Raw genomic sequence first — 26,937 nt, 5'->3', positions numbered from 1 at the left:
CACACGGCCACACTATCCTCATACGAAACTGCGCGGGCACATTGGCGCTCCATGATTGGCGCCTTGTGCTTCGACCACTTCGACCGTCGGATCCCATCGGCATCGGCAAAGCTACTTGCATATGGCGGAAAACTTTTGATTGTCGTGGTGCCGGTCATATGGGTTCGGTGGTTCACGCCCGGTTTCGGAGTTCCGATCATGTCATTGGACAGGCAAATCACTGACTGTTTCAAGATGAAGAAGCCAAAAAGTTCTCCGCCCAAGGAAACCTCTTGCGCTCTGACGACGCCCAAGCGGCGTTTAGGAAAGTCCAGATCGACTCCCCAAAGACTTCGCTCAACACCGAATGGTAGGACATTAAAGTTGTGCATTTTAAGAATAATAAGGGAGAGAAATGACAGCATTATATATCATCCTTGTCTGTCTGCGTTTAGGTTCCAACGAAAGCAGCCCGCAGAATTGTCGCGGACAAAAGTACGACAATACCTCAGTTGATCTCGACAACTTGATCGTCGAAGAGTTTCTGTGTTCGCAAGATGTCGTTAACAGCGATGTCACTTGGGACTGCAGCTCACCGCGTAACAGGCTGGTTGCAGGTATTACATCCATCGTTGTTCTGCATCTCTTTCTCGAAATACTGTGCCTAACAATTGGTACCGTTTTGTCTCTTCACTCGTAGCTAATTCTCCGGGCAGATCAGATGTGCAGAGCTTGGTCAAGCTGTTCCGCTCAAAGGTGAGCTAACGTATTGGTTTCGAACAGTAACCTTATCTGTGAGTTCAGTGCTTTATTTTTTAGTGTGTTAGTTAGTGGTCATTGGTGGTGTTGTCAAGCTCTCTGTACGATTTGATCGTACCGGCAAGACTATATGACGTTTCCATTAAGACGTCCAGTATATATTTCGACCGACTTTCAGCCTCAAGAAACCAAGCCGACGACAGCGCTCAGCATCATTAGTACACATTTTGTCACGGCTTCAACTCTCGGGCATGCTCCGACGTCAAGGTGAATTTTAATGATTTCTATGTTCGGAAGACCTTTCGGTTGCATGTTTGCACTATGAAATACTCCTACCTTGGTTAGCGATGAAGAGCAATGATTATTGCTTATCCTTAATACATGAGTTTGGATATTTTATGCCTAAGGATGCTCAATGCTTTCTCCCAGACTTGTCAGCTACTTGCAGTGTATGATTTGAGGAGAAAGTACTGGTATATCCAAGAACTGCCATCGTTTTCTTTTGTTTTGTGATTTTCCAGTGTGCTTTATTTTTCAGCTTTGTAAGCCCACTCTCACGCCTCAGTGGCACAATAAATGGAGGCATTAACATTAAGGTCACCATGTCTGTTCTATTTTGTTCTGAGTTACCAGTAATATCAAGTGATTTGTGTTTTCTGTGCAGAGCTGGAAGTTTTAGTATGTGCCACATCACTCATGGTTGTGCAAATTTTTAGCATATCAGTTTGTAATGATAATAGTTATATGGTTGCAACTGACAGTATACAACTTTTTTGCAGCTTTTTCTTGGTGGAGAGCGATGGTTTGCCTACAAAAATGCTTCCCTACGGGCCAGAAAGTTGCAGGCCTATGACACGTTTTGAAATTAAACTGGCGATGCATCAGGCTTTAGGAAAACGATAGGAGTAATATCAAGGGACAGAATAGAATGGATTATAGAAAACACAGCTAGAGACGAAGTAAAGAAATGGTACTTGGAGGGACGTTTAATGCAGGAAAGAAATAGAGAGTGTGCTCTTAGGTTAACAGTATCGGTTCAAAAAGATGGAATGCATAGTTGTGGGTAGTAGGAAGTTGGAGGCAGAGGTGAGAGAAAGACGTGCTGTCATAGGGTGATTGCAGCTGGTGTAGCATAAGGCTGATTTGATCTTACAAGGATACTCCTCTGCCCTGCTGTGGATGTCTCTTTTCTGGTGGGAGTGGGTTATTTGACTGAACCATTGTTTGCAAAAATTGAAAAGTAATTTTTAATTATTGATTTTTTTGTGGCAACCACTGGTTATTCTGCTTGATTTACAAATAACAGTAAATCGAAGTCTGCTACACAAAAGGCATCTGTCTCTCTTATTCTTCCTCGAAAACTGCGTGGTGTGTTATGTCTGACTTTACATATCGAAAGCTGCACGTGGGTAGCAGGGCTGCCATAATGGAGGTCTGCATTGATTTCGACCTCCTGGGGTTCTTTAAGCCTATACTAACATCACACAGCACACGGGCATATCTTGCACTTCAGTACCATCAAAATGTGGCCGCTGTGGACAAAATTTGATCCCACGAGCTTAGGCTTAGCAGCTGAACTCTGCAACTACTCTGCCGCTGTGCTTGGTCTTGCAGAAAGAAGAAAGGAAGCACGAAGAAAGGAACAGGTACAGCTAGCAGCAGCGCGCAGGCTGTCATGGCCCAGGTGCAGGAGCTGTGGGACATTGTGCAGCAATCAAAGCAGAACGGCTTCTTACCGGCGGTGCCTTCTAAAAGTGCTCCTCCAGACACTGAAGGTCAGGCTGGCTTTTGAAGCATTTCCAGTTCTTCCTTTCTTTTTCTCGTTTTCTTTATTGTCGCCTTCTTCCTTGCTTTATTTTGTAACTGCACTTTACTGGTGACAGTACAAAAAAGGATGTGCATTTAAATTGTATGCTGTTGTCAGATTCATCCATTGTGAGCATATTTCATGGCAGACCCAAATTACCCTTAAACAGTTTGTTCAGAAAGTAGCATGCTTTGTTGTTTCATTATAAATACCTTTCAAGTTGGAACCAGGTTGCTTTTAAAAGCTATACGTTTGAAAAATGCAGTGCAGCCACAAGTTAGCGGTTCTTTTGAATGCAAGAGTGTTGGCACCCACACGTTGAAAAAAATTGTCCGCCGGCCTCGACCATTTTAAGCCTTGGAGCCTTGAAAATTTGTGAGCATGCTCCCCATACCTCCCATTGGAAGAGTATGTCCCCAGTGGCTGTCGCAAGAACTAACGGCGCTGCAGTCAGCTCTTGCTCCTTGGCGGGCGCATCGTCTGCTACACGCAGCGCGGAAGCGTGGAGTCGCCGGCAAGCATGTAGCTTATGCATGCTGCCATTGCATTCTACATGGCTGCAGTAGAATTATAACTACATTACGACAGCTTTGCTTCGAAGCCACCATTACCTTGAAGAAAGCGTTCGTATTTTGCGAAAGTCACTTGTTAATGCTGTGAAACAAGCGTGGCAGCGCCGTCGGCTTGCTCACAAGCACTGTATATTGCTTTACTCACTTGCTTGTTTTTGTAGTTTGTTATTGCAGGGCATAGTTTCTGTTATGCAAACAAATTAGTCAAATTTTCAATTTATAGGAGCACTCTAACTTAAATGGTAGTGCAGCGGATGTCATGTTTACTTCTGCGCTACGCAGATTTCGTCCATTAAATGCAGAAAGCTGTTAGCCGGAGCCAACCTGTTCATGCAGTGAATGAAGTCTGGCTACTCACGTCAAAGGATGTAATGAACACAGAATACGAATAAACGGCCTTTGTCGTCATCTAATCAGAAGCTTTTTTTCTAGCGTCCTACTTTTGAGGTATGGTGTAGAATATAGCACCATGCCAGTACACTCGCATATAGCAACGTAAAAAAGTTATTCAATGAGTTTACAGAAAGAAGAATTAGCGAAAATAGGCATGCGCACTGAGAAAGGAAATGACTAAACAAGCATGAGTCTATTGAATAAATTATTACGAGTAACCACAGGAAGTTGTGATTCTAGTCTCAGTCATGCCCTTGAGAGATGCCCTCCCCTCCCTTTATACACTCACAAAGAAAAGAAGCAACGAAACAGTTTTACTGCTTGTAGAGGAAATTAATGTAATTTCAAGCTAGCACTGTACTTCAGTTTTAAAACACGATATTCAAGGTATCTACAATGCCGGAAAGGCTACTAGAAGTTAATTGCATGCCTGTAAGGCATTTATTAACACAACAAGAAAAAATATGCAAAAATGCATTATTGTCAACAACACTGATGTCGCATGCAAATGAAATGCAGCAAATAACCAGAACTTGATTTCATCAACATAGACAAACATTGCAAGGTTATAAGCAATGCAGAGGAGAACACTTTGGGAAAGATTTGAGTAGGCAGCATAATCCTTTATTGTGTCTGGCGGAAAGGGAGCGTTAACGTGCCTAACTTCCACTGGCCATCTTTTGTTGCATGTCATTTTGTATTGCTTCAACAGCAAAAGTCATATTTGCAGGGAATGTGCTTGAATACGTGAATTAGGAGCTTATATGCTTGGTTGATAGCATATCTTGAGCTCATTCAGAAGCTTATATGCTTTTGTGCTTGCTTGCCTCAAAAACATGCAGTTAGGAAGCTATTCGGCATCATACTTCAGTGCAGGCAGGCGCTTGACATGCCAGCCATTGCAAGCCTGAAAGGCCTGGTAGACGCCGACCTAGATCTTTTTCTGACGTGCTTATCTTTTAACTGCACTATTTTTTTTTCTTGTCAGCGGCCGCAGCTCGCAGCATGCGCTTTTTTACACGGCATACTCAGTTATATTGTTTTAATTTCTGTCATCATCTTGCTTGTCTAATTTTTCTACAGTTCTTAAGATGTCTCCTCTCTTCGCATTAGCTCTGAGTTGCAAGCCCCGTGCACAATTTCGTTTCATTGACCTGCTTTATAAGGGCTTCTACCGAACCAACGTTCAATTCACCTGATGCGAGAACTTCATGCGCGAATTATAATCCGTGACATCCACTCATCAATGACAAAAGTCTTCTCAACAAGTAAATTTTCTCACCCTCATTGTTCGTGTTCTCTCATCGCGAAACTACTCAAATTTCCGTCAAATTGCTGATATTGCGACAAACTTAAAATCGTCGAGATTAAAATTTGTTTGTGCAGCGCAGCTGCCCGGTTTGTGGTACGTGCACTATAGGCTCTTGGAGTCTTGCAAGTGCTCTTCCGGCACTGCTGTCGTGGGGCAGTCCAGTCACTTGGGGGCTTTCGCTTCGGTCTAATGCTTTTTGCATTTGAAATATGTGTCAGCAAGGAAATAAAGAGCCTCGCTACACGACTTAAGTGACGAGACTACCGCACTGTAGTTTCTCTTCTAAATGCAGATCAGAAATTGTTCACTTGAAGTGAGTTATGGGTGTTTTGGTGTGCCCACCTTTTAATCTCAAGGGTATCTATCAGTGACCCAAAGAAATGACAGACATCCAAGTAATCATTTCGATAGGCGCCATTGCCCACCTGTGCAAATCATGCAGGCTAGCATGAAGACGCCTCTTAAAGAAATATATATCGGAGAATGCTTAAGCTTCGTCTTAAGAGAGGACGCAATAGCGCCTTCAACGCCGTCACTTCATTCCGCCAATTTGTGACATTGAAAGACTGGCACATAGTTTGGCAAGGTGTTAAATGTCTATTTGGTTCGATTTTAAGGGAAAGATGCAGCATGTTCTCGGCGCACATTGTACGTTTACAGTGAACGGTATAGAATTGGAGGCAGGCACACATGTCGACGGTTTGAATCCCTGTCACAAACTAGACTCCAACTGTACAAGAAGATGGATGCTAAATAAGAAGCGAAGTTGCATCCACCACGCTGAAGGCTGTGCAATGATTGGCTATGTCATAATTTTTCGGATACATGTTTCTCAGTTCTGGGTTACGGTGACGGCGACGCATTTTCCCCTGAACGAGCTGCACACAATATTGCATAATAAAAAGAAATGAAGCTGGGGAGCAGAAAATGTACAGCGACCCATGCCCAACATTACTAATAAAATGTTGGTGCTGCTGAGCAAGTTGACAGCGCTGTCAAACTTGTTTTTCGCATCATATAAAGCCATCCTCCAAGGTAAGGCATGGCTTCGAAGCCAAAGCTGTCGTAATGTAGTTAAAATTCTACTGTAACCATATGGAGTGCAACGGCTGCATGCAACAGCTATGTGTATGCCGGCCACTCCATGCTTCCGCACTGTGTGTAGCAGACGACACGCCGGCAAGGAGCAAGAGTTGACTGCAGCGCCGTTAGTTCTCGCGATGGCCACCAGGGACACCTCTCCGGGCGGAGCTGTGAAACTGAGTTTGTTCTAGTAACGTTGGCTTTACTAGCCCCACGTCGAAAAAAGATTATCAGTCACAGCCTCAAAAAATCACAAGGCAGGGCACTGATAAGTCGGAGGTGAGATGGCACGCCGACGTTCGTTTCTTTTTCTCTGATGGAAGTTGCCTGACATGTGAGTGGTCTGAGGATTGTGCAACATCGCAGTACCAGATGGCGTGGTTGACTTTGAACAAGCTGCCAACCCAGGAAGGTTCTTTCCTATTCATATGGATGGACGATATGCGAATCAACCACACGGAACCTTTTTTTTCCCCCCCCTCCCCCCCCCTCTCTTCCTTTCTGAACATCGAATAAACACTGTGCCAAAGAAAAAGGAAAATTCTAGGAAAATATGTAAAGTAACACGGTGGCGGAGTTCAAAACATGACATTACTTTCAAATAATCAAGGGACTTGAATTTTGCTTCGCTCTGTTTACTGCTGAGTGGAGTATTATTACTACTTTTGATCTCAGTACGGTACATTTGCACTTGTGTTATTCACTTACGTTAGTGTACAGATTTTCATCTCTTAATTTTCTATGTCTTGTTTCAAACGTATGCAGCTGTAAAATAAATGAGAAATATTTGTTTGTGTTAGTGTGCTTATAAATTCCCTCACATATTGCTGTTCTCGTGCTCTTCTCACATTGCAGATGCTGCAAGCAGTGATTTATTTCTGTAAGTGCAGTTTTGTACTTCCCGGCAGGGCCAATATACATTAGCATTAAGCTGGAAGCTGTATTGTGTGTTAGTGACAGAGAGAGAGATAGCGTTCTGTATTGATTACCTTCATTATTAACATTACTATCTGTTGAAGCAGGTAGTTCAATTGTCTACATTTCATCATAGCTTTATTTTCTGGCAACTGTGGATCTGCTGCGTTACAAAGTTCTTGAGAGTTTGCTAGCATTATTTTACAGTGTAAGCTGTTGCAGGATTAACGTAGCCACGCAGCCCTGTATTCTACCTTAGAATTGGCAGCATCAAACATGAGCCCTTAATTACATAAGGGGTTAAAGTTATTTATTAACACCAACTAAGCCTCAATAATTTGCTACGCTCTACAAGTTTTTCTTTTGTGTGTGCACGTGCATGCACCTTTGTTTCTTCAGGGTCTTAAATAAAACTAGCTGTTGGTATATTATTATTTGCCTCTTTCTTCTTATCGTCTTAATCACAGGTACTACAAAGTATAGAAATGGTTTTCGACTTTGTATCTTCAGCACTGCCACTGAAGTCGATGATGATGTCGTGCCACAAGAAGATGGTGCCCGTGCCACTACAGATAGTGCTGCGCCAGTCACCGAGTCGACGGTCGAGGATGAGGACTACGACACCTGGCTGATAGGTGATGAAAGCATCTTGGCAGCTGCAACGCAGGACATCGAGGCCCCCTCGCCCGCAAGGTAGTCTCCAAAGCAAAATGCAGTGAGATGTGCAGTGACAGCCGTTACTGTGGTGACTCGTGATGAGTGCAGAGCTGATGCTACAGTAAAATCTCGTAAGAGACATGGTTACAAGAGACTTTCGGTTATAAGACACACTTGAAAATGATTTGGTTGGCTTTCCTATGTTTTCCACGTTGACAACATTGCATACAAGAGACATGGTTACAAGAGACACTCTGTAACTAAAGGCAACTTTTGCAGATCCCTAGAGTAAATTCTTCACTATTTAGAAGAGACACAACCCAGATACGCTCATGCAACACAGCTGACTTTACGAACTCGTATGTGTGGCAGTTTCATTTCATTTCATTTATTGTACCCTCAGTGCTTTCGCGTTACAGAGGGGGTAGGGAGTAGTAGTGGGAGTAGGGAGTTTAGATTCCCTTAGCTAAATTCTGTACCATATAAGTGTCCTTTTTTGTTCCAATATGTCACAAATTGAGAAGGAGTGCCTCCTTTTGATTGTGAAGTCAAAATGTCCCCATTATTTCAGTCACAAAAATGTGATGCTAGTGGCTGAAACAACAGTGACATTTTGACTTCCCAGTCAACAGGAGGCACTCCTTCCTGGTTCTTGACATAGTGCAACAAAAAAGGACGCTTATATGTAACAGAATTTAGCTAAGAGAATCTAAATTGCCACACATACTAGTTGGTGAGAATTTTTGGTTACAAGGGACATCTTTTTCGGGTCCCTTGAGTGTCTCTTGTACGAGGTTTCACTGTATCTAATGCCCCTTCATTAGTCTGCCATGTTTGCTTTTGTAGTTATGGGAGGTGCACTGTTGGGCTGCCTAAAACTTTATCTTGAGTGGCTGATCGCCATGCATTGATGCTAGTGTGGACGGGGTTCTACTGAACTATTGCACTCTGCCTACTGGTGAGACAAACTTGCTGGAATCACAGTGAATTTTGCACACAATGTTTACACATAAACATTCTGAAGATGTATTGGTTTGTAGAGCTAGATGAATGTTTAGTCCCTGAAATAAATCGCGTTATATGTTTGCAACCTGCGTTTTGAAGGCACTTAAACTTCATTTGTCTTCGTACAGTTGGAAATCAAATTTTGCAGAGGCTTTAAGGCATAATTTCTGGTACTGGAATTACTCTGCTTCATAGGGTAACATAAGTGTTGAGGTGGTGCAAATGAATCTTGAACACACTCATATTTTTGCAAAAGAAGTGCATTTTTGTTAATTGAAAGTGCATAGCACTTTTCTTGGTACCCAAATGCCTTCGGTGCAGTCACATGTCCCAACTCTCAACGGGATATTGAAGGTAAGATTTCTTTTGTCAGCGCCATAAACGGCGGTTTGGAATGGCATGAATTCCAAGTTTTCAAATTCTCTATATTTGGTGCTTTTCAGGAAGCCTTTCAAGACGCCAACACGTCCAAGCAAAGCACAGCCATCGCCAGGTGCCACCTGCCATGTGCCAGCCGTTTCAAGCACCAGTTCGGCACCAGCATGCCAAACGCCAACTGCACATTCTCCTCTTCAACGTCAAGATGGTCGTTCCTCGCCAAACAGGGTCACGAGCGCCACACGCAAATCACCGCGGCTGTCGATGTTGCACAACAAGACGCCTTCCCCTCTACGTCCTTTACCTGTCAAAGCCGAGAAGCCAGCTCCTGTGAAGGAGGTACTAACAGTTTTTGTTGTGCCAACTCACTTCAGTTCTTGGTTAGTCGATAATGAAGGTGACTGATCACTGCTTTCTTTCTGTTAATGATATATATGTACTTAATAAGAAAACTCTTTGCTTGGACTCATTTCTTTTGCTCTTTTCTTTTTTTCTGCGTTTGGTTAGTTCAAAAACCTGGTTAGTTTGAATTTTCCTGCCCCATTGAGTTCGACCTTACAGTTGTTGTTAGAGCTTGAATATCAAAATTTTGGGCATGAAGCAATATGAAATTTTGAAAACTAAGTATGAATAAGATAATTTTAAATAATTTTAGAAATCTGCTGTTGAAAATTTATGACAAAATCTTCTGCAAGGCATGGCCATAAAAATGCAGATTTATTAAAGGTGGTCAAATAAATTTTTGTTTTCAAAGCAAATATATATACTATATAGTTGCAAAAAATATATATTTGCATAATTTTAAAAAATTGGTTGAGATAGTCAAAAATGAAGAGAAACATTTCTCTCCAAGAACACAGCTTTAAAACGAAACAGATGTTGCAAAAAAAAAAAGAAGAAAATTTTCCTGTCATCAGCCTAATTTGTTATACCTGTAAGGCCTACCAGATAAGAAAGCAGCTATCATGCAATGATATTTTGTAATGTCGTTACCTCCTTTCTGGAGGAATGACATTAGCAATCGATTTACAGTGAAGTAAGGCACTGCTGGCAAAACACTACAACACAGCTTCTTCATTCTACTTCACTTGTTTTGATGTTTTAGGCATCACCACCTCCTTTGGAAGCAAGCTCGAGAAAGTCGTCGACAGAAGCGCTGTTCGAGGACGATGACGAAGATGAGTTTCTTGACCAAATCTGTTGCACCTACGAGCAGCAGCAACAGCAAGAACCCAAAGTTGCAACGGCCACTGCGCCATCTTTGTTCAAGGCCCCTGCACCATCTGCAGTCGCATCTTCTCGTGCCGCCATACCTGCATTCAATTCTTTCGCCAGTGCCTTTGTCACCGCCTCAAAGTCCACCTCAAATTCCACCTCTGTGCCAGTGTCGAAAGCGCAAGTCTTCAAGGGGTCAGTTGCTCAGTGTCGCCCAGCAGGCAGTGTCACTGTGAAAAAAAGTAGCCCTCCAAAAGAAATGAGCAGCAACATGCTAACCTCAGCACCACCTGTAGCATTCCAACGTGCTACGAGTCTTGTTGCATCATCTAAGGGCCAATCGCATTCAGTGGCAAAACCTGTGGTTCCATCTTCATCACGGACAGTGGATCAGAAACCATCCGCCCTTGCCCGCAATTCGCTTGCAAGGTCAGTCCAAGTGCTTCTCGAGAGGTGCGCCACACCACCTAATAAGGCAGAGAAGCGCCCATCTCCTTCACCACCACCTCGTGTTCCACTGACCTTGAAGTTGCATCACAAGGCAAAGTCTCCCTCAAGGCTATCCTCTCTCAGCACATCAAGGTCTGAAAATATGAGTGCGTCTTCGACATCAAGAACTGGCGAGACTGGCCTGGACTTTGATGATGACGATTCTGACCTGGCAACGCCGGAGGTCATGTCATGGCTAGAGGCGGTCGAATGTAAGTCTTGCAACATGGTCTCACCTTTGCATATTCATACGTGGGGTGGAGAGCTTTTGTGCTAAAACTGTGAAACTGAAAATGATTTAGTACTGAATTTGTTTGATGAAATTTGGTTTAGCTGAAGAAAGTCACTAACAACCGATGAACACTACCTGACTGACTGATATGGCCAGTTGGGTCAGCAAGGCATACCTCATGACTGGTATATTCAAACTTCTCAAATTGCTGTCATTAGGTGACCACGGTGAGGGGAGGGAGGAATCACGGGAACTAAGGATGCCCTTCACTTTGCCAGTGCAGGAATCACTTGTTGTTTTAAAAACAGCAGGGTGAGTTTATGGTGATTGCTCGTTCGTTATAACGTAGTGGTGAGGCCATGATTGTTTGTTTTATCCAAGGTACAGGGCTGTAGCCTTATTAGATAATTGAGGGTGCCTCCACAGTTCATAATAAGTGAGCATTGGCTTTAACTGCCGCTACCATAAGTGGGCTCAACTGCGATGCCGTCAGTGTCCATTAACTCAAAAATTGTGGGATGTCTTATCGTTTATGATGCTAGATTGATGCTGGTATTACAGGTAGGTTCTGTTTTGCTGAGCGTAAGAGTAGCGTGGAGCATTAACCACTCATGGAGGGGGATGTGCAATTAAGGGTTCTCTAATGATGGGACACATGTTTTTATCATCTTTACATACAAATGGGAAAGTGGGTGATGGAGGGGAGAAAGCGGGAGTGATGTGAAATGTTGATTCCAGCCAGAGTGCTCGTAATTCTGGGTCAGGGTTGGGGGAGACGGGCAAAGGGTAGTCGTGCATCACACATGACTACAAGGGTTGCACAAATGCAATGCGCAAGGTGTCAAGAATATGCTTGTTGCATGAGTTTCAGAAGTATGGAAAGCATAGGGCAAAACAAATTGTAGTCCATGTTGGCTGTTGCCGTTTGTTCGCAGTGCTGTAAACTCATGCGATGCAACTGGTACAATACTCACATAAAATGTGTGCAGGTCACTGTTCAACTTTAAGAGAAAAATTTTTTTCTATGTAGTACATGTTATGAGAAGCCGATTAAGTGTTTTATATTGCTTGTGAATTTCGCATGGAAGTTTCAGAAAAAGCTCAAAACTTATGGGTCTTCAGATGGAAAATATTGAATTAAGAGAAAAAACAAAAACACGAAATACTCTGTAATGGCACTTTTTGATCCACAATAAAAATATACCACTTGTATATTGAGATTTTTGAAGGAGACCTGGTTTTGCTGTAGCCTGGAAAATTCAGAGAATTGACAAATGATGGGAAATTTTTTTTAAGTAAGCGAAATTGCTTTTGAAAGTTTCACTTAAAAGCATAAAAGAAATTGAAAACGGCTGAGCGCAAACTCGAGTACGCTTGGCATGGAATGGCCCAAGGCTGTCCCAACACTGAAACAAAAAGTGCATGGTCTAAGACATCTTGTCTGAGCCACCCTTACTCACATTGTTGACAGACTTTGTACTATGTACTGCACGAATATCCTTATCATACTGACTTGCATCTTTTCTCTTGCTGTAGCGCAACCTGCACCTGTGAAGAGATGCACCCCTGAGGAAATCGCCAAGAAGCGAGCGGAAGCACTCCAACGACGACGTCTTAGGGAGCAGGCTTCAAACATGTGGAAAGGACGCCTCCGCGTGTCAAAATAAATGGACATTGCTGAACTGTTGAAAAGGTCACCTACGTGTTAAAATGAGCTGCGTGATCAGTGCTGGACTGTGTACAGAAATGCGGCTACTTCGCTCGATTTACAAGTGGCTGCAAACACCGCACCAGGGACCGTGCTCAAGTGGCAGAGAACAGTTGAGGACTTCTGGCAAAACCCTTGGGTTTGCGCCTGTCATCAGCGTGTTCTTTTGTGGGACCTGTCTAAGGGCTGCTCTGACAGTGCATTGGCGTTCAACTTTCCTCGATGAAACCTTTGACACAAACTTGGCTGAGGGACCAAGCTTGTTCAATGTCTGTTCTGTGTGTAGCTCGTAGTATGGACACTGATTTCAGGAGCGCTCAGGGAAAATATTCCGCATTTACAGGAACTACCAATGAGGAACTGCCTGCCAGTTGTGTTTTCGTGGTGCCCTTGTGTAACACAGTTCGTCAAGTGTTTGGCTTGTGTGCTACCCCCTAAATATTGCCTAGTATGTTCCAAACTTGTAGGAACAGTGTCGTGCAGAAAGGTTGAAATATTCGTTTTACCTTCCGCACCTTGTGAAGTCTGGCAACATTATATTGCATGCGTAAAATGCCCCCCCCCCCCCCCCCCCCTCCATCCCCCACCCCAGGATGTGTACGGCACCTCTGGGGAACTCGTTGATCATGCCATATTGCTAAAATTAAATTTCTAATCCCTCTTGTTAAATGATATTAAATGTTCGATTTGGTATGGACTTTCAGTGCTGATTGGTTGTGAGGATTCGTGGTCTAGTGCAGTACCTGCATGCTTAAGGACTTTCCTGCGTCTCTTGTCAGATCATCCTCACTGTTTGTAGGTACTCTGCAGAGGGTGTCTGCCTAGCACTGCATTACAACTTCTGTGAAAAAAAAAAAAAAAAAAAAAAAGTACTATAAGATAGTGTGAAATGTTCTGGCAAGTTTTGGAAGTATGATGTTATTTCCAACGCTCAGTGTAGAACGTGTTGCCCCATGAGTTTACGAATGAAAATAAACCCGTGCACTGCCTCTGCTGATATATCTCGGCATCCTTTTGTTTTGAAATTAGGCGGTAAACACGTGGCTCCATCTGTGTAACGTAGCAGCAGGCTGCGACGAGCACCGCCAACACCTGTTGGCACCGCCCTCCCGCGAAACGAAACTTCCGGTCTGTCTGGTTTCCGGTGATAGTAGGGCGGAACGGCGGAACGTTGAGCGGAGAGCGTTTGATGTTTGGTGTATTTTCAATATACGTCTGAATGTGTAGCTAGCGACAAGTTTTTCTGTCCCCTGTAATCGTGATGGATAGCCAAGGTAAAAAAGTTATTGTGTGCGACAACGGAACGGGGGTAAGTGCTCCATAAGGCGGTGCCGTTATTTTGGATCGCGGGTTGGTCGGCGATCGCCGATGCCCCTGATTGTCAAGAGGCCGGTGTACTACCCACCGGCTGCTGGCTCAAGATGGTGACGGCCCGGCACCGTTGCCTCACCTGTGTTTACACTTTGCAGTTCGTCAAATGCGGTTACGCGGGTTCCAATTTTCCGGCCTTCCGATTCCCGTCGCTCGTCGGGAGGCCGATTCTACGAGCCGCCCACAAGATAGGCGACATCGAAATTAAGGTGAGTCACTAGTTTCGAAGTGAATCCGGGCTGACTTGTAAATCGTAAGCGAACGTTCAAGACAGCTGCCCAAATGTCACGAATGTTGTGAGTCATCTGCTCGCCGACTGTCCGTACGCCTACTCTTCGTTGGTCACCGCTGTCGAGTTTAGGGAGCGGTCTTTGCGGGGTAGTTTCCGGTGATGTCACTCGGCTCTCCGGGGGTTCTGGTGCAGCTGCAAGGTTTCTAACTTTGAGAACGTTTGCGTTCGGCGCTTCTAGGCTCTCGAGTATGCTGTTTAACATTGCAAAAATAACTTCTTTCTCACGTTCACGCTGCAAAGGACGCAACGACCGAGACATACGTGAGTACTGTATCGCAAGCGTCGAGCGCTAGTCGTCGCACCGGAATTGTGTGACAGTTTGTCCCTGATAAGACGCTCGCACCTATCCTTTCGGCACCTTGCAACGACTGCGATGCATTCATGTGCACTATGACGAAGGGAAAGCCGCGAGTGTCATTTCGTGCGCTGTTGTGCTGGTATCTGTATCTTCAGACCGGCGATCGACGATGTTATGCCCGCCAAGTAAACGCCTTCCGTAGCGATCGCAAGCCGGGTTTGCGACGGTAGTGCGATGCACGTTCGTCAACGTGTTGTAGCTTGTTTAAACGAGCAAATTCGTTAAGTAACTGCATGCAATGAGTGAAAAACGACACTTTGATCAGCAGTTTTGCTGCAGCATGTGAAGCAAAGTCTTCATTCCTGCCTGACTGACTTCGGGCCTCATAAGCCGGCGCTAAGGAGGGCTGGTATGTGTGCGTGCGTGGGGGAGGGGGCTTGTTGATTTACATATTTTGTTATGCTTGACTTGCTTCTGGAACCAGCGGCCCTTGACTGCACAAGTCCCTGCGTCACTGCTTGTTTCAAGTTGCTTCTTGTTTGTCTTTCATCTGCATATGCAACAAAGGGGATGAATGGTTATCTTATTTTTGCATGCACACTTGGAAACTGTACACCTTTGTTTACCAGCACGTAGGTGGGCATTCTAAACTAAAGTGCTGGCTGCACACAGTTTAAATTACAAATAGCCTCTGGCCCTGTTTGCATTGTGATGAAACAAATTGCAATGTGGTGGCTTGCAGTTGCATGCAGTTCTGCAATGTTGGTATGTAATCGAACAGCATACCAACAGTTTTGTGTTGAGGGAGCAGTTCCACAGTGAAGTAATTGCCTCTCCATATTCCTTCTCATTTTCTTTTTCTTTTTGCGGGTACTGGTCATGCACGAAGCAGTTTACCATGCATGCTGACCAGTTGTTTCAGCTTGAAAAACACTGAAGCAAATCCTTCTTGGTAAAACCAAAGGAAGTGGTAGCTTCTTCTAAAATTTGCAGTATTCATTAATGAGAAATTAGTAGGGTAATCAATTTATGGCTGAAAAATAATTAATCTGAAGTAGGAGGAAAAACGTCCACATGCCACCAGCGAGATCCGAACTCACGACCTCTGTTTGTGCTCTGCAGGGCTGTACGAACTGAGCTATGGTAGCAGCTGGCCAACCTTTTATATCTGAGAGTGTTTACGAGTACAGTCTTGAAAATCCTACCTCGGTGGTGCAGTGGTTAAGATGTCCAACTACTGTTCCGGATTACCCGGGTTCGAACCCGGCTGCCGGCAGCCGCATCCGATGGAGCCGCGCGCATAAGAGAACCTCAGGTGGTTCGAAATTTCCAGAGCCCTTCACTATGGCGTCTCTCATAGCCTGAGTTGCTTTGGGAGGTTAAACCCCATAAACCAAACCAACTTTGGAAGTGTTTGCCAGTGCTACCTTCACTGTTGGCAGTAGGCGTAGGATATACATCGTGTAATGCTGGAAATGTGGAGCTTGATCATGCTGGAAATGTGGAGCTTGATCAGAGTATGAAGGCGAAAGATGCGTGATAATTCCCTGCAGTTCTTGAACGACTATCACTCTTTGTAGCTGCCACAAACTTGACAAGCAAAAGTTCCAGATTGCAGGAAGGACAAGAAAGTACACTGAACTGGGCATGGATGAGGAAGATTTGTTGGGTAGTGGCTGCCTTTTACTGCCACAAATTTTCAGACCAGTCTTTCACATTCTTTGCTTCTACTTGCACTTCAAAGTGTCAGTTAGTGGATCACTTTTGCTGTGGAGTTCGTTCAGTGCAACATTTAGGTTGCTTCAAGACAATGAGTTTAAGTCGCCGTGCAATAGTGCAGGCCAAGTTAATCACACGTGTGTAGTTGCTTTGTCGCGTGTGCTGCAGCTTCCTCTCTGTTGCAGGATGTGATGGTGGGTGACGAAGCGTCTAAGCTGCGCTCCATGCTGGAGGTGGAGTACCCCATGGAGAATGGCATAGTCCGTAACTGGGACGACATGTGCCTGGTGTGGGACTACACATTCGGCGAGCAGAAGCTGGCCATCGATCCGCGCGAGTGCAAGGTGCTCCTCACGGAGCCACCCATGAACCCGCTCAAGAACCGCGAGCGCATGATCGAAGTCATGTTCGAGAAGTACCAGTTCGACAGTGCCTACATCGCCATCCAAGCGGTGCTCACACTATATGCCCAGGGTGCGTGTTTCTTAAGTACGGCTTGAAGTTACCGGTGTTCTCTGTTCTAGTCTGGCCACAGCATCACACTGGCCTGCTTCATTGCATTAACTCTGAGTAGTTTGTCGTTGCGGGAATAATATAAGGTGCAGTTCAGTGATGTGTTATTGGCGGGTACGAGGTCTTTCCCTTCACTTTCAGGCTTCCTAGCAGAGCTTAGACGGCAAGGAAATGGTTGGAGACTGAGATATTGGAGTGTTTTTGCTAGAGTTTCTGGGAGATCTTAGACGGCTATTGACTGAGGTGCGTGGTAGAACTCTTCATTGTAAAGTCATTTTGACGACAACTAAACATACTATATCAGTTGCTGGCGATGCCATAGACTCTGAGGATCCCTTTTTGGTAATTTGCCACTCTCTAGACTTATGGCGTTGGTTTATAAAAGAAACACTCTTCAGTGCCTTCCATCTTACTCTTATTGTCTCTTTGTGTAATAATTATTTATTTTTGGGTATCACAGTAAAACCTCGTTAATTCGAAGTCATCGGGACTACGAGAAATCTTCAAATTAAGCGGGTTTTCGAATTAACCGAGCACACCAAGAAATACGACTCAGGCAAAAAAATCTGTTGAATTTGAAAAATTCAACATTGAAAAATCGAAAAATTTTGAATTACTTTAGTAATCGGAGATGTTGGTTTGCCGCGTCTGGTAGTTTGCAGCTCCGAAGGCCATGTTCTCGAGTCAGGTCAAATAGGTGAAACATTTCAGAACCTCCACCGCGGCACTCAACAAAGCTGCAGATAACGTTCAGCGATCCGATAACTTCACCGAAAGCAGGTCCTCAGAGAGGCTCGTCGCTATTGTCACTGTCATCGCGTATATTCGCAAGAGTAACCTCAGTCTCCAAGTCCGTGTAGCCTGTCTGCTCACCACTCTCAAAGTTCAAATACTCTACTGAGCCGACTGTGTTGGACTCACCATTTTCTGCGCAGAGTGCATTGATGCGGTCTTACTCTGCTCCTTCTTTGTCAAGCATACTCTGTAGTCTGCATCAGCATCAACAATGCTTTCACTGAAAAAACCAGCGTGTTCAAAACACCGCTTTATCAATGTGGGTTGCACTTGGTTCCAAGTGTACACTATGAGGTATGTGGCTCCAAGGAGGTCGATGGCGTATTCCTTGCCATTGTCGTAGTGAAGGAGCACTCGCTCTTGAGCAGGTGGTGCCGATAAATCTTCCTTTGAAGCAGTGAGGCTTCCCTGTCTTCTCGGCAACCAGTAGCGGCAGCTTGAACAACACAGTAATTCTGTCCTTGGCCTGTTCTACCCTTGACTGTGGGGTCCTTCACTGCAAATGTTTTTGTTGGCAGTACCTTATAAAAAAAGTGCAGCCTCGTCAAGGTTGTAAACATCATCTGCACTGTATTTGCTAAGCAGTGGCGCCAAAGTGTTCTTCCAGTTTTCGGCAACATTCTTGTTAGCGCTGCCGCTCTCACCACAAAAAGTCAAAAATGTCAAATTATTGTGTTCTTTAAAATAGCTAAAGCATCCGTTGCTACACTTGAATTCTTCGTTCCCAAGTTGCAGAGCCAGGTCGTTGACCTTCTCTTGCAGTATTGTTCCATTTACGGGAAAATGAGCTGCGTTTGCTTTCTGCAGCCAGCGAAGCAGAGCAGGTTCCACATCTTGAAATGCGGGAGTCTGCGTTGGTGACCGCTTCAAAGAATGTGTCTTGCCGTAGGCCTCTAGCATCTTCGACTTGTTGCTCAGTATTGTGGACGTCAGCATGTCATGCCTTTTAGCCAACTCTGCCTTGGAACAAGTATTCTTGCCTGCTTCTTGGATCAATCAGAACTCCTGCTGCAGCGTTAGTCTTGTACTTCGGCATTTCATTCACTAGTTCAGTCACAAAGCTAGCACTTCTGCACAGCCCAAAAGAACAACGGCGCAGTAGCCGACCCAGGCGAGACCTGCGTAACGTGTACTTGCAGTGGCGGAGGCACAGAACACAGTGCAAAGAAAGGGTGAAACACGCAGTGGGATGGAGTGGGGGCGAGATCATGTGACAAAAACGCTATGCCCGCCGCGTTGCACTGAAGCTCGTCTTCTCCATTGCATGCGCAAGCTGCACATAAGAAATGTGTTCTCAAGGGGGTAAAAACGCTATGCCCGCCGCGTTGCACTGAAGCTCATCTTCTCCATTGCAGGCGCAAGCTGCACATAAGAAATGTGTTCTCAAGGGGGTAAAAACATTAGCTTCGGGCAAATTTCAAAATATGTATGAAGTCACGGATATTATACTTCTCTATTTTTTAAATCCATTATCGAACATCATGAGTTTCTTTTTTCCTTTTCTTTTTGCAGGCCTTTACACAGGTGTGGTTGTAGACTCTGGTGATGGTGTGACCCACATCTGCCCCGTATTCGAGGGCTTTGCCCTAAATCACCTGACACGAAGATTGGACATTGCGGGCCGAGACATCACGCGGTACCTCATCAAGGTAGCTTTCGTTCTTCACTGATGAACGAGAGGGAATACGCTGGTATCACGTTCGAGTGGGTGATGGGTGCGGGAGCCGTAGAAGGTAGCGTTTGCCAAACCTACCATGATTTACATACTGAAGCTCCAAATGGAGCTATGAGAGAAATAATAATAATATCCTATTATTATTATTATTATTTATGCCGAACCGTATTTGCTATGGGAAGTTAAAAATACATGTGCTTGACAAAAATATTTCGGAGGAGTTCGATATATTCAATAATTTGTTATTGCGTGTTCGTTATATAGAGGTTTGACTGTATCAATTTTAAGCGTGACAATGCTTGAAGCTGTTGCATTGGTTGGTAGCAGTTTCAGTGACACGTCTATGTGTGTAGAGCTTGTTGTTTCGCCGTGATCTGCAAATTGATCCAAAATTCTGGTTTGCATCACGCAAGGAATCTTGTGGCACACCAAACGAACGCTTCGTGAATTTTTTGGCTCATCGTCCACGAGTCTTTTGCCTACTTGGCTATGATTGTTTAGTCTTTTTTGCGAGCGTTTCATGTTCAGGCGGCTCAGGAAAGTGAGAGACTTGCCTGAATGTGGGCCTTCTTCTTCTGGTCTTCTCATCTGGCAGCTGCTGCTACTGCGTGGCTACGTGTTCAACCATTCCGCCGACTTCGAGACAGTGCGCATGATCAAGGAGAAACTATGCTATGTAAGCTACAACGTGGAACAGGAACAGAAGCTCGCCCTGGAGACTACCTTCCTGGTAGAGTCGTACACTGTGAGTGCTCTGTGCATTCCCGTCCTTTTGCCTTTGAAGCAGCCACCCTGGCGGCACAAACAGTCGGCACAATATTGGTACTTTGTTGGCAATCTACTGGTCATAAGCTGTACCACACATTGTCAACATAGCATCAATATTGGGCGAATTGTTCGTGCTGCCTGGGGGGCAAGCATTGCTCTTGCTGGCAAAGTGGTTCCCCTGATCTTGGGGGGAGGCTGCCTCACAGCCTCACTTGGTTAGAGGTTTTGCAGCTACAAAGAATGTGCCATCATTTAAGCCGGCACGCACCGGAGAGCAGTGCAAGTTCTGTTGTTGTGGTGCTATGTTATAGCACTGATGTAGCCCTTTCTAATGTACGTGACACTTTGAAGGTGCATATTTCTTTGTGTTGTAGCCCTTTTCTTTTGCAGTGCATAAGCATCACCCAGTTACAATGTTGGCACCCTGCAAGCACCATACTAGACAAATGATAGGGCTTTTTGTTTTCGGGTTAAACCAGCCTTACCTGATCCTTCTACCTTGAGATTTGTTGAAAGAATGGGGTTAAACCGAACTGAAGTGTGCAGAATAGTGTGCAGCAAAGTCGAAAACATGGAAGAATTCATACGAAATTTTTGTATCTGAGCCGGTTGGTGCGCAGTTCTGCCCTGGTGTCGCCTCGGAAAATGGACCGGGACGCGCAAGGGTACGCGGGACAATGCTGACACTGTCAGCGGCATTGTTGATGGGTACAACAGCATACAGTTGAGTCCACTTACAACAATGTCGAGCAAAGCGGACAATTCATTCATTTTAACTGATTGTTGTTATATCTGGACTGTTAAAAAAAAGCTCCTAAAATCACCTGCGCACATCCCGACTCGCATTTGTCATTATTGTCAAACAGTACTTGTTTAGCATGCTGGCTAAAAAAAAAAAAAAAGACTAGTCAAATAACCTGCACATTATGTGCGCTGAAGAGATCCGATACGTATCTGAGACTTCACGAGCGTGTAGTGCATGCATCAAGCTGCTGCCCCTAGACGTCAGTGGACCAACTTCATTTCTGGACAGCGGTGCTCCCGCTTTTTGCTTTTCAGAACAGTCAAGAGCGTTGCCTGTGTTAATTTGTACTTTTTAAAGAGAGTGCCCATTCTGAATCCTTGTCACGAATCTGCCAAAAGCCCCTGGTTGGTCATGAGAGATATGGCTTTGCGAATTCTCGGCGCCATGACAACCCGCACTGCTCGACAACTGCAAATGCGCTTGTCGTCTCCATTTTCTTAAATTCATTTGGTTTTCCTCCTGGCCGCATGATACCGACCATCCATCATTCACAAGGGTTCCAGTGCTTCAGCACTTTCTTGCCGTGGTCTCTGGGGCCAGTACCGACGAATATCTGTTAACTCTCGGCGTTGTTCTGGTAAAAGAATTTAGAATCTTGCAGCTGGTGCAGCTATAAATCATAACTGAGAAGGCATCAATTTAATTATTGTAAGTGATGTGCGGGAGCTACTGTATGGATATATGCAGTTTGTTTTCATAGGGCCTGCCAGGAAATAGATACAGTGCCGATAATTCACAACGCCACGCCTAAGAAGTGGGAGGCTGCGCTGTCCAGTTCGGAGTCGAAAGACCAGCTTTGGCTGATTGAACGGGCTAGCAGGGCAGCAAAGGCCGCGGGAGTCCTGGACTGAGGACCCAACCACGGGAGCTCTACATTATTATTTTTCTTTTTTGCATTATATTGTCATAGGTGCATAGGTTGATGATTTGACTCAAGCTCATCATTAAATGTGGTATTGTTGTGAGTGGACTACACTGTACATTAAATGTCGTTGCCATCACAGAGCTGCTGATGGTGTCGGCATTGTCCTGCGTCCTCTCAGGTGTGCTCGCGTCCATTCCCTAGATGACGAAGCGCAAGAGACTTTGTACTAATTTGCTTCAACTTCTTCTCATTGGATCAATACCGGAGTGCTGACTAACTGACACGAGAGTATGGGGCTGAAAGAATGCTGCTGTGCCCTCGTCATTGCCAGGATCTGCTAGCTAACATATTTGACAATAGTGAAACGGAGTCAAGTGGGAAAACAACCTTTGGCATGGTTCGTAAGCCTCCTTCACTGCATTCATTTCCATGTGCACACAGCTTCCTGACGGTCGCACCATCAAGCTGGGTGGAGAGCGCTTCGAGGCGCCTGAGGCCCTGTTTCAGCCACACCTCATCAATGTGGAAGGGCTGGGCATTGCCGAGCTGCTCTTCCAGACAATACAGAGTGCGGCCATGGACGTGCGGCCCAAGCTGTACAAGTACATCATCCTGTCGGGGGGCTCGACCATGTATCCGGGTCTGCCGAGCCGTCTTGAGCGCGAGATCAAGCAGCTCTACCTGGAGCGTGTGCTCCGGGGGGACACGGAGAAGCTCATGGTGCGTCTGCTCTTCTGTCTCTCGCCTCCGTTCCCCCTCCCTCTGGATTGTTCTTGCTTGTGCAGAACAGTGAAGGTGTTCTGTGATGAATGGTGCTAATTGAAAGGGAATGGCTTCCCGGGAACCCTTACCCTCCTCCCACGACCAAAAAACTGTTTAGCTGTTGCACGCTCCAGAAAACACCGCTAGCGCATAGTGGAAGGAAGACATGGGTTGTATTTCAGGAAATTGAAAGATGTTTTGTGCTTGCATGTAAATATGTACATGCAAGGTAATGCAAGGATGGAGTTGAAATAATGTGCTGTCCCCAGACTGTTTGTTGTTTGTCTAGAACAGCCAGTAAATCACACTGGGTTTTTTTTCCTGTCTGTTAAGTGACCTTAGAAGAACCTCTGGGTGATTGAGAGAGCATTATAATTTATCCCGAGCAATCGTGCGCGTCTCATCTACTTCCTGACATTTTTTTCCCCCCTGTTCTTCTCCGAGCAGAAGTTCAAGATCCGTATCGAGGACCCTCCCCGGCGCAAGGACATGGTCTTCATTGGAGGTTCCGTCCTGGCTGAAGTGATGAAAGACAACCCGAAGTTCTGGATGAGCCGTCAGGAGTACGAGGAGAAGGGCGTTCGCGTCCTCGACAAATTGCTGCCTGGTGCCGCCATCATGTAACCCTCGCCAGTTACACCTGGGCTCTCGCACCTGGTGGCACATGCCCCGATGTCGAGCTGCACTGTGCCCACCGATGCTGTTGACAACCAGCTCGCGCAGGCTATTTCCAGAACTGTGGAGGGGACTGTGCAATCGATGCGCTCAGTGGAAATGTGGCAACCACGAGTAGTAACTGCCTTTTGAGACTGGGGCTGTTGTGGTTTGTCATTTTTTGCTTTGTGCACGGCTGTCAGGAGAGATCTAGTATTGACGGGTCGGCAGCATTAGGGAGTGTATGAAGATCGAGCGATCATTTGCACACCCGGTAATGCTAGTGCAGGTTCTCCTCTGCTTTTCCAATAGCTGCAAAGGACGTTCGTGTTACACGAAGTACTAAGACTCTCATTGATTGACGACGATGTACAGTCTTCAAGCACTACATCGTCCGGCATTCCCGATTGTGTAGAGAGTCTGGATTCACTACTGCCATGCATTGGTTGACTGGTCATGGTGGTTATGGCTCTGTCGTTTGATATTTCGAGAACATCCGAATCTGAAACGGTTTTGCGTGCACGCAGTGCATGGTCTCACTTTTCCCCGGTACCACTTGGTGAAAGCAGCATTCGTTCACCTACTTTATTACCTAGTATAGTCTAAGTTGACAATGTTATGCAGGCAGTGCCGTTGCTGTCATTGCGTTGTAAAATCCTGTCTCTGTATAGAATTCTTCCCTGGATGAAAATCACTGCTTCACGTCAAAGGGCTGGAGTGTTAGCACCCTAATTATACTGAGCAGTTGTTTCCTGCAACCCACATGTGGTTAATTGTAGTATTGATGGTAATTGTACATAGAGCTTGTCTGCCCCCCCTCTTCTCTGCGAACTGAATGATGATGCCACATGTGTATGTAGGTAGGGTTTGGTCACATTTGCAGGCAAATGAACTTTCTGTTGATACACCTGTTCTTTTAGCACCCCCTGCTTTCTGGCAGGGCACATTACTGCACCACTTGTATTATATTGTACAATACCCGTTAATAATAACAGACTAGCACCACGCAGTTTCCTGTGTGTATATGATGTCGCAGGCGTGTGTATGATGTCGCGGGCAGCACTTGTCTGACTTAATGTCTGGTCATTTTCATTCCTTTTGTCAGTTTTCGGTGGATGGTTTCGCAGAGACCAGTGTACTGCCCGCAGATCCCTGTTGTGATTTAGCGGTGAATGTTATTTCCCGCTTATTTTTGACCATTTGTTTTTTTTCGTTTGGAGCATGCTCGAATCATGCTTGCTCATAAGAACAATTCCGTGAGAATGATTGCATTGTTCATTTTATTTTATAATAAATATTCACTTCCATGCCAGTGGTGGGTATTGACTCTTCTTGTTTGTATGCGGCAGCCCGTGCACCACGGTGACTGGTGTTCGTGCACAACGGTGGCATTCAGCTTTAAAATGGCTGCGGGAGCAAATACCAGCAAAGGCACCTTCATTCCAGTTGATGCAAAATGCAAAAACGTCCTCATGCTGTGTGATACCTTAACTCATTTGCATCTGTGGAGCGTAAAATTCGACATACTGTATTAACAAGTTGTAATTATTTTACAAAACATATTGTACATGCAGCTTTATAAAATTTACTCATAGTTGTTTTGTAAAAAACCTATACAGTAGACCCTATTCACTACCAGGTTTAGACGCGGCAGTTGTGGCAACCCTGTACTGCGGAGACGCCATAACGTTGGGTGGTTCGAAACTAAAAGCACACAAAAAAGCCGTCCAACCAGAGCTCATATTTCACTGACGCCATGTCACGATTCGCAGTAGGCCCTCTCTCTCCCCCTCTCCGATGTTGCGTTGTGTATGCCATGGTTGCCAGTAAAGCTGCAATGACATCGCGTGAATAAGCTCTATAGAATCCTTAACTTACTGCATTTGCAGCCAGCTTTTTAAGTAAACCTCTACTCTGCTTTGCATTGAAGTCTTATAATAAAACAACTTTAAAAAGATGCGTGAAGCTGCCTTTGTCACATTCTAACCGCTTCACATACCATGATGTCTCCTTACATGCGATGGTGTTGCAAGAAGGCTGCGCTGCTACCGCGTCGCGAGGCTGCGGAGGCTGATTGTTTTACAGCAGTTCTGTTCAGACGTTCATGGCAATAAATTTGCTGATGTGAACGAAATTTGCTGATGTGAACGAGATTTGTCCTTTTTAGGGAGGCCTATTTGATAACACTATTTTTCGCAGATCGAAAAACTGTTTCTAGCGCGCACACGCAGTTCACGCTGGTGATGTGATAAATGCAAACGACCAATGGCGGCAGCTGCCCAGCACGCACTTGTCATTTCGCGCCTACACTTGGCACCTCCCAAAAGTGCATTGCGCCAGTGTTGCCTCAAATGGCTGCTGAACTAGGCAACTGTTTTACTGAGAGAAATGTCATTTTCTGTTACTTTGTAAAGTCATTCTTATTTTCAGTTAGCGAATTGTGGAGGGTTCGAACATCAAACTTTTGGCTGCGAAGAGAATATTTTCGATCTTAGTGAATGCTCTTTACAAATATAAATAAGGTGGCTATGCAGTATTTGAGTGATGTCTGTCAGTTATCAGTGGTGCAACATGACAGTGATGGCAAAAAGGATAACGGCTGGGCACAAAATGAACACAAAAGGAGCAATTCTGAGATGCAGGACCGGACCATATTCCTTCTCCACACTCCCTCTGTCCGTAAGGCCTAAGTGCAACGTAAAATTTTACCCAAAATGCAGCGCTTTATGATAAAATGTGGTCCATTTTTCCCTCGCGTATCATTATCGCCTTACTTCAAGCTCCGTAATGAACTGGAAAAAAGAAGTGCTGCCGCGAACCCAAGGTGCGAAAGCAAAACTATGCTGCTGTGTAAGCTGTCTAAAGGCCAATGTTGTCAGGGGGTTGTCAGAATTCCTCCTCTATGGACTGTCGGAAACTGGTTTCGCTGCAGCTTCCACGGTGCCCGTGCGGGATCCGCAAGACTGTCTAGTGAACCAGACTGCAGCGATTGGGGAGCTCAAAATGCAAAGGTCTATGTACCGCGGTAGCACGCGGGCTGTGACTTGGCTCATCTTGCTATCCTTGACAAGCCGGTTGCTTCCACGTGCGTGGCCTCTCGCATCGCAGTGATCTAAAACTAAAGAATCGCTGCCAGTTGAGATCACAGTTGACTGAATTGTAGTACGATGCAGTGACGTGCTGCATTGGTGCTGCTCTCCGACAGCATATCAGTATTTCGGTGGCTTTTGGAGCACAGATTTTATCTCTCTAAAAGCCAGGCATGGGTTTTCATGGGTTTTTGCAGCTTTTTTGGCAGTAAGAAGAAATGGCAGTTAACTAGTCTTACAAATTGCATGATACTGTCGTTTGGAAGTTGAAATTAATGATGTTGCTGGGAAGATGAATACAAAATTCAAAATCTGTGACTGTAGTGCAAACTGAATCGAATAGGAAATACTTTTTGCAAACTTGGCCGCTTTCTTATAAAGGCAAAATGCAAGGCGCCCATGTACCATGCAATGCCAGTGCATGATAACTTGCTACTTTTGTCTTGTTGCTGCTGTTTTTTGTGCTGCTGTATCTTCCTGCACGATAACCTGTCTAATTTGAGCCACTTTGGGACCTAAAACTCTACAAGCTAACCACACCTTTTCCAAAATTCCAATGTTTGCACGTCCTTAGTTTTCTGTGTAATTCAGTTCTCACGCACTCTTCAATGTGCTGCAAAATGTGAGAAAGTTGTATTAGACCTTCGAACGTAATTCTAGCGTTTTTCTAACCCTCTGGAGTTTAACAATAGTAAATGTGCTGGGATCTCTGGCTTTATTTGATAACATGCCTGCATCTGCATGTACAAAGCCTTGGCACAAATTTGTAGCTCTCTAGACTTGACTAGCTTAAAACTGCTTCGCAGTGCAGATGAAGAAAAAACAAA

The 26,937-nt window shown here is 45.0% G+C and overlaps 2 protein-coding genes across 2 annotated transcripts; both read left to right on the top strand.

Annotated features, from left to right (window-relative positions):
- Positions 1-54: 54 nt before the first annotated feature.
- LOC146176087 (uncharacterized) lies at positions 55-13,505 on the top strand. The gene is made up of 10 exons (XM_084582397.1): positions 55-349; positions 435-596; positions 680-735; positions 917-1,005; positions 2,353-2,513; positions 6,761-6,785; positions 7,331-7,513; positions 8,926-9,199; positions 9,966-10,776; positions 12,333-13,505. The coding sequence occupies exons 1-10, from the start codon at positions 199-201 to the stop codon at positions 12,461-12,463; spliced, it is 2,043 nt and encodes a 680-aa protein (XP_084438523.1). The 5' UTR covers positions 55-198; the 3' UTR covers positions 12,464-13,505.
- Positions 13,506-13,644: 139 nt separating this feature from the next.
- Positions 13,645-24,333, top strand: Arp2 (Actin-related protein 2). Its single transcript, XM_084582396.1, has 7 exons — positions 13,645-13,813; positions 13,974-14,084; positions 16,370-16,658; positions 19,005-19,141; positions 19,763-19,912; positions 22,047-22,325; positions 22,815-24,333. Exons 1-7 carry the CDS (start codon positions 13,766-13,768, stop codon positions 22,989-22,991), a joined length of 1,191 nt encoding a protein of 396 aa, XP_084438522.1. The 5' UTR covers positions 13,645-13,765; the 3' UTR covers positions 22,992-24,333.
- Positions 24,334-26,937: the final 2,604 nt, after the last annotated feature.

This window comes from Amblyomma maculatum, chromosome 10 (genome assembly GCF_055883805.1).
Source record: "Amblyomma maculatum isolate TAMU_Amacu chromosome 10, ASM5588380v1, whole genome shotgun sequence".
Lineage (NCBI taxonomy): Eukaryota > Metazoa > Arthropoda > Arachnida > Ixodida > Ixodidae > Amblyomma > Amblyomma maculatum.
Note: the sequence above shows the minus strand (reverse complement) of the source record. Positions and strands in the feature narration are given on the sequence as shown.

Coding starts and splice junctions, on each gene's coding strand:
- LOC146176087 (XM_084582397.1), top strand. CDS start 199: ATGTCATTGGACAGGCAAATCACTGACTGTTTCAAGATGAAGAAGCCA. Junction 736..916: donor TCAAGCTGTTCCGCTCAAAG/GTGAGCTAACGT, acceptor ACCGACTTTCAG/CCTCAAGAAACCAAGCCGAC. Junction 1,006..2,352: donor GGGCATGCTCCGACGTCAAG/GTGAATTTTAAT, acceptor TTGGTCTTGCAG/AAAGAAGAAAGGAAGCACGA.
- Arp2 (XM_084582396.1), top strand. CDS start 13,766: ATGGATAGCCAAGGTAAAAAAGTTATTGTGTGCGACAACGGAACGGGG. Junction 13,814..13,973: donor TGTGCGACAACGGAACGGGG/GTAAGTGCTCCA, acceptor TACACTTTGCAG/TTCGTCAAATGCGGTTACGC. Junction 14,085..16,369: donor TAGGCGACATCGAAATTAAG/GTGAGTCACTAG, acceptor TCTCTGTTGCAG/GATGTGATGGTGGGTGACGA.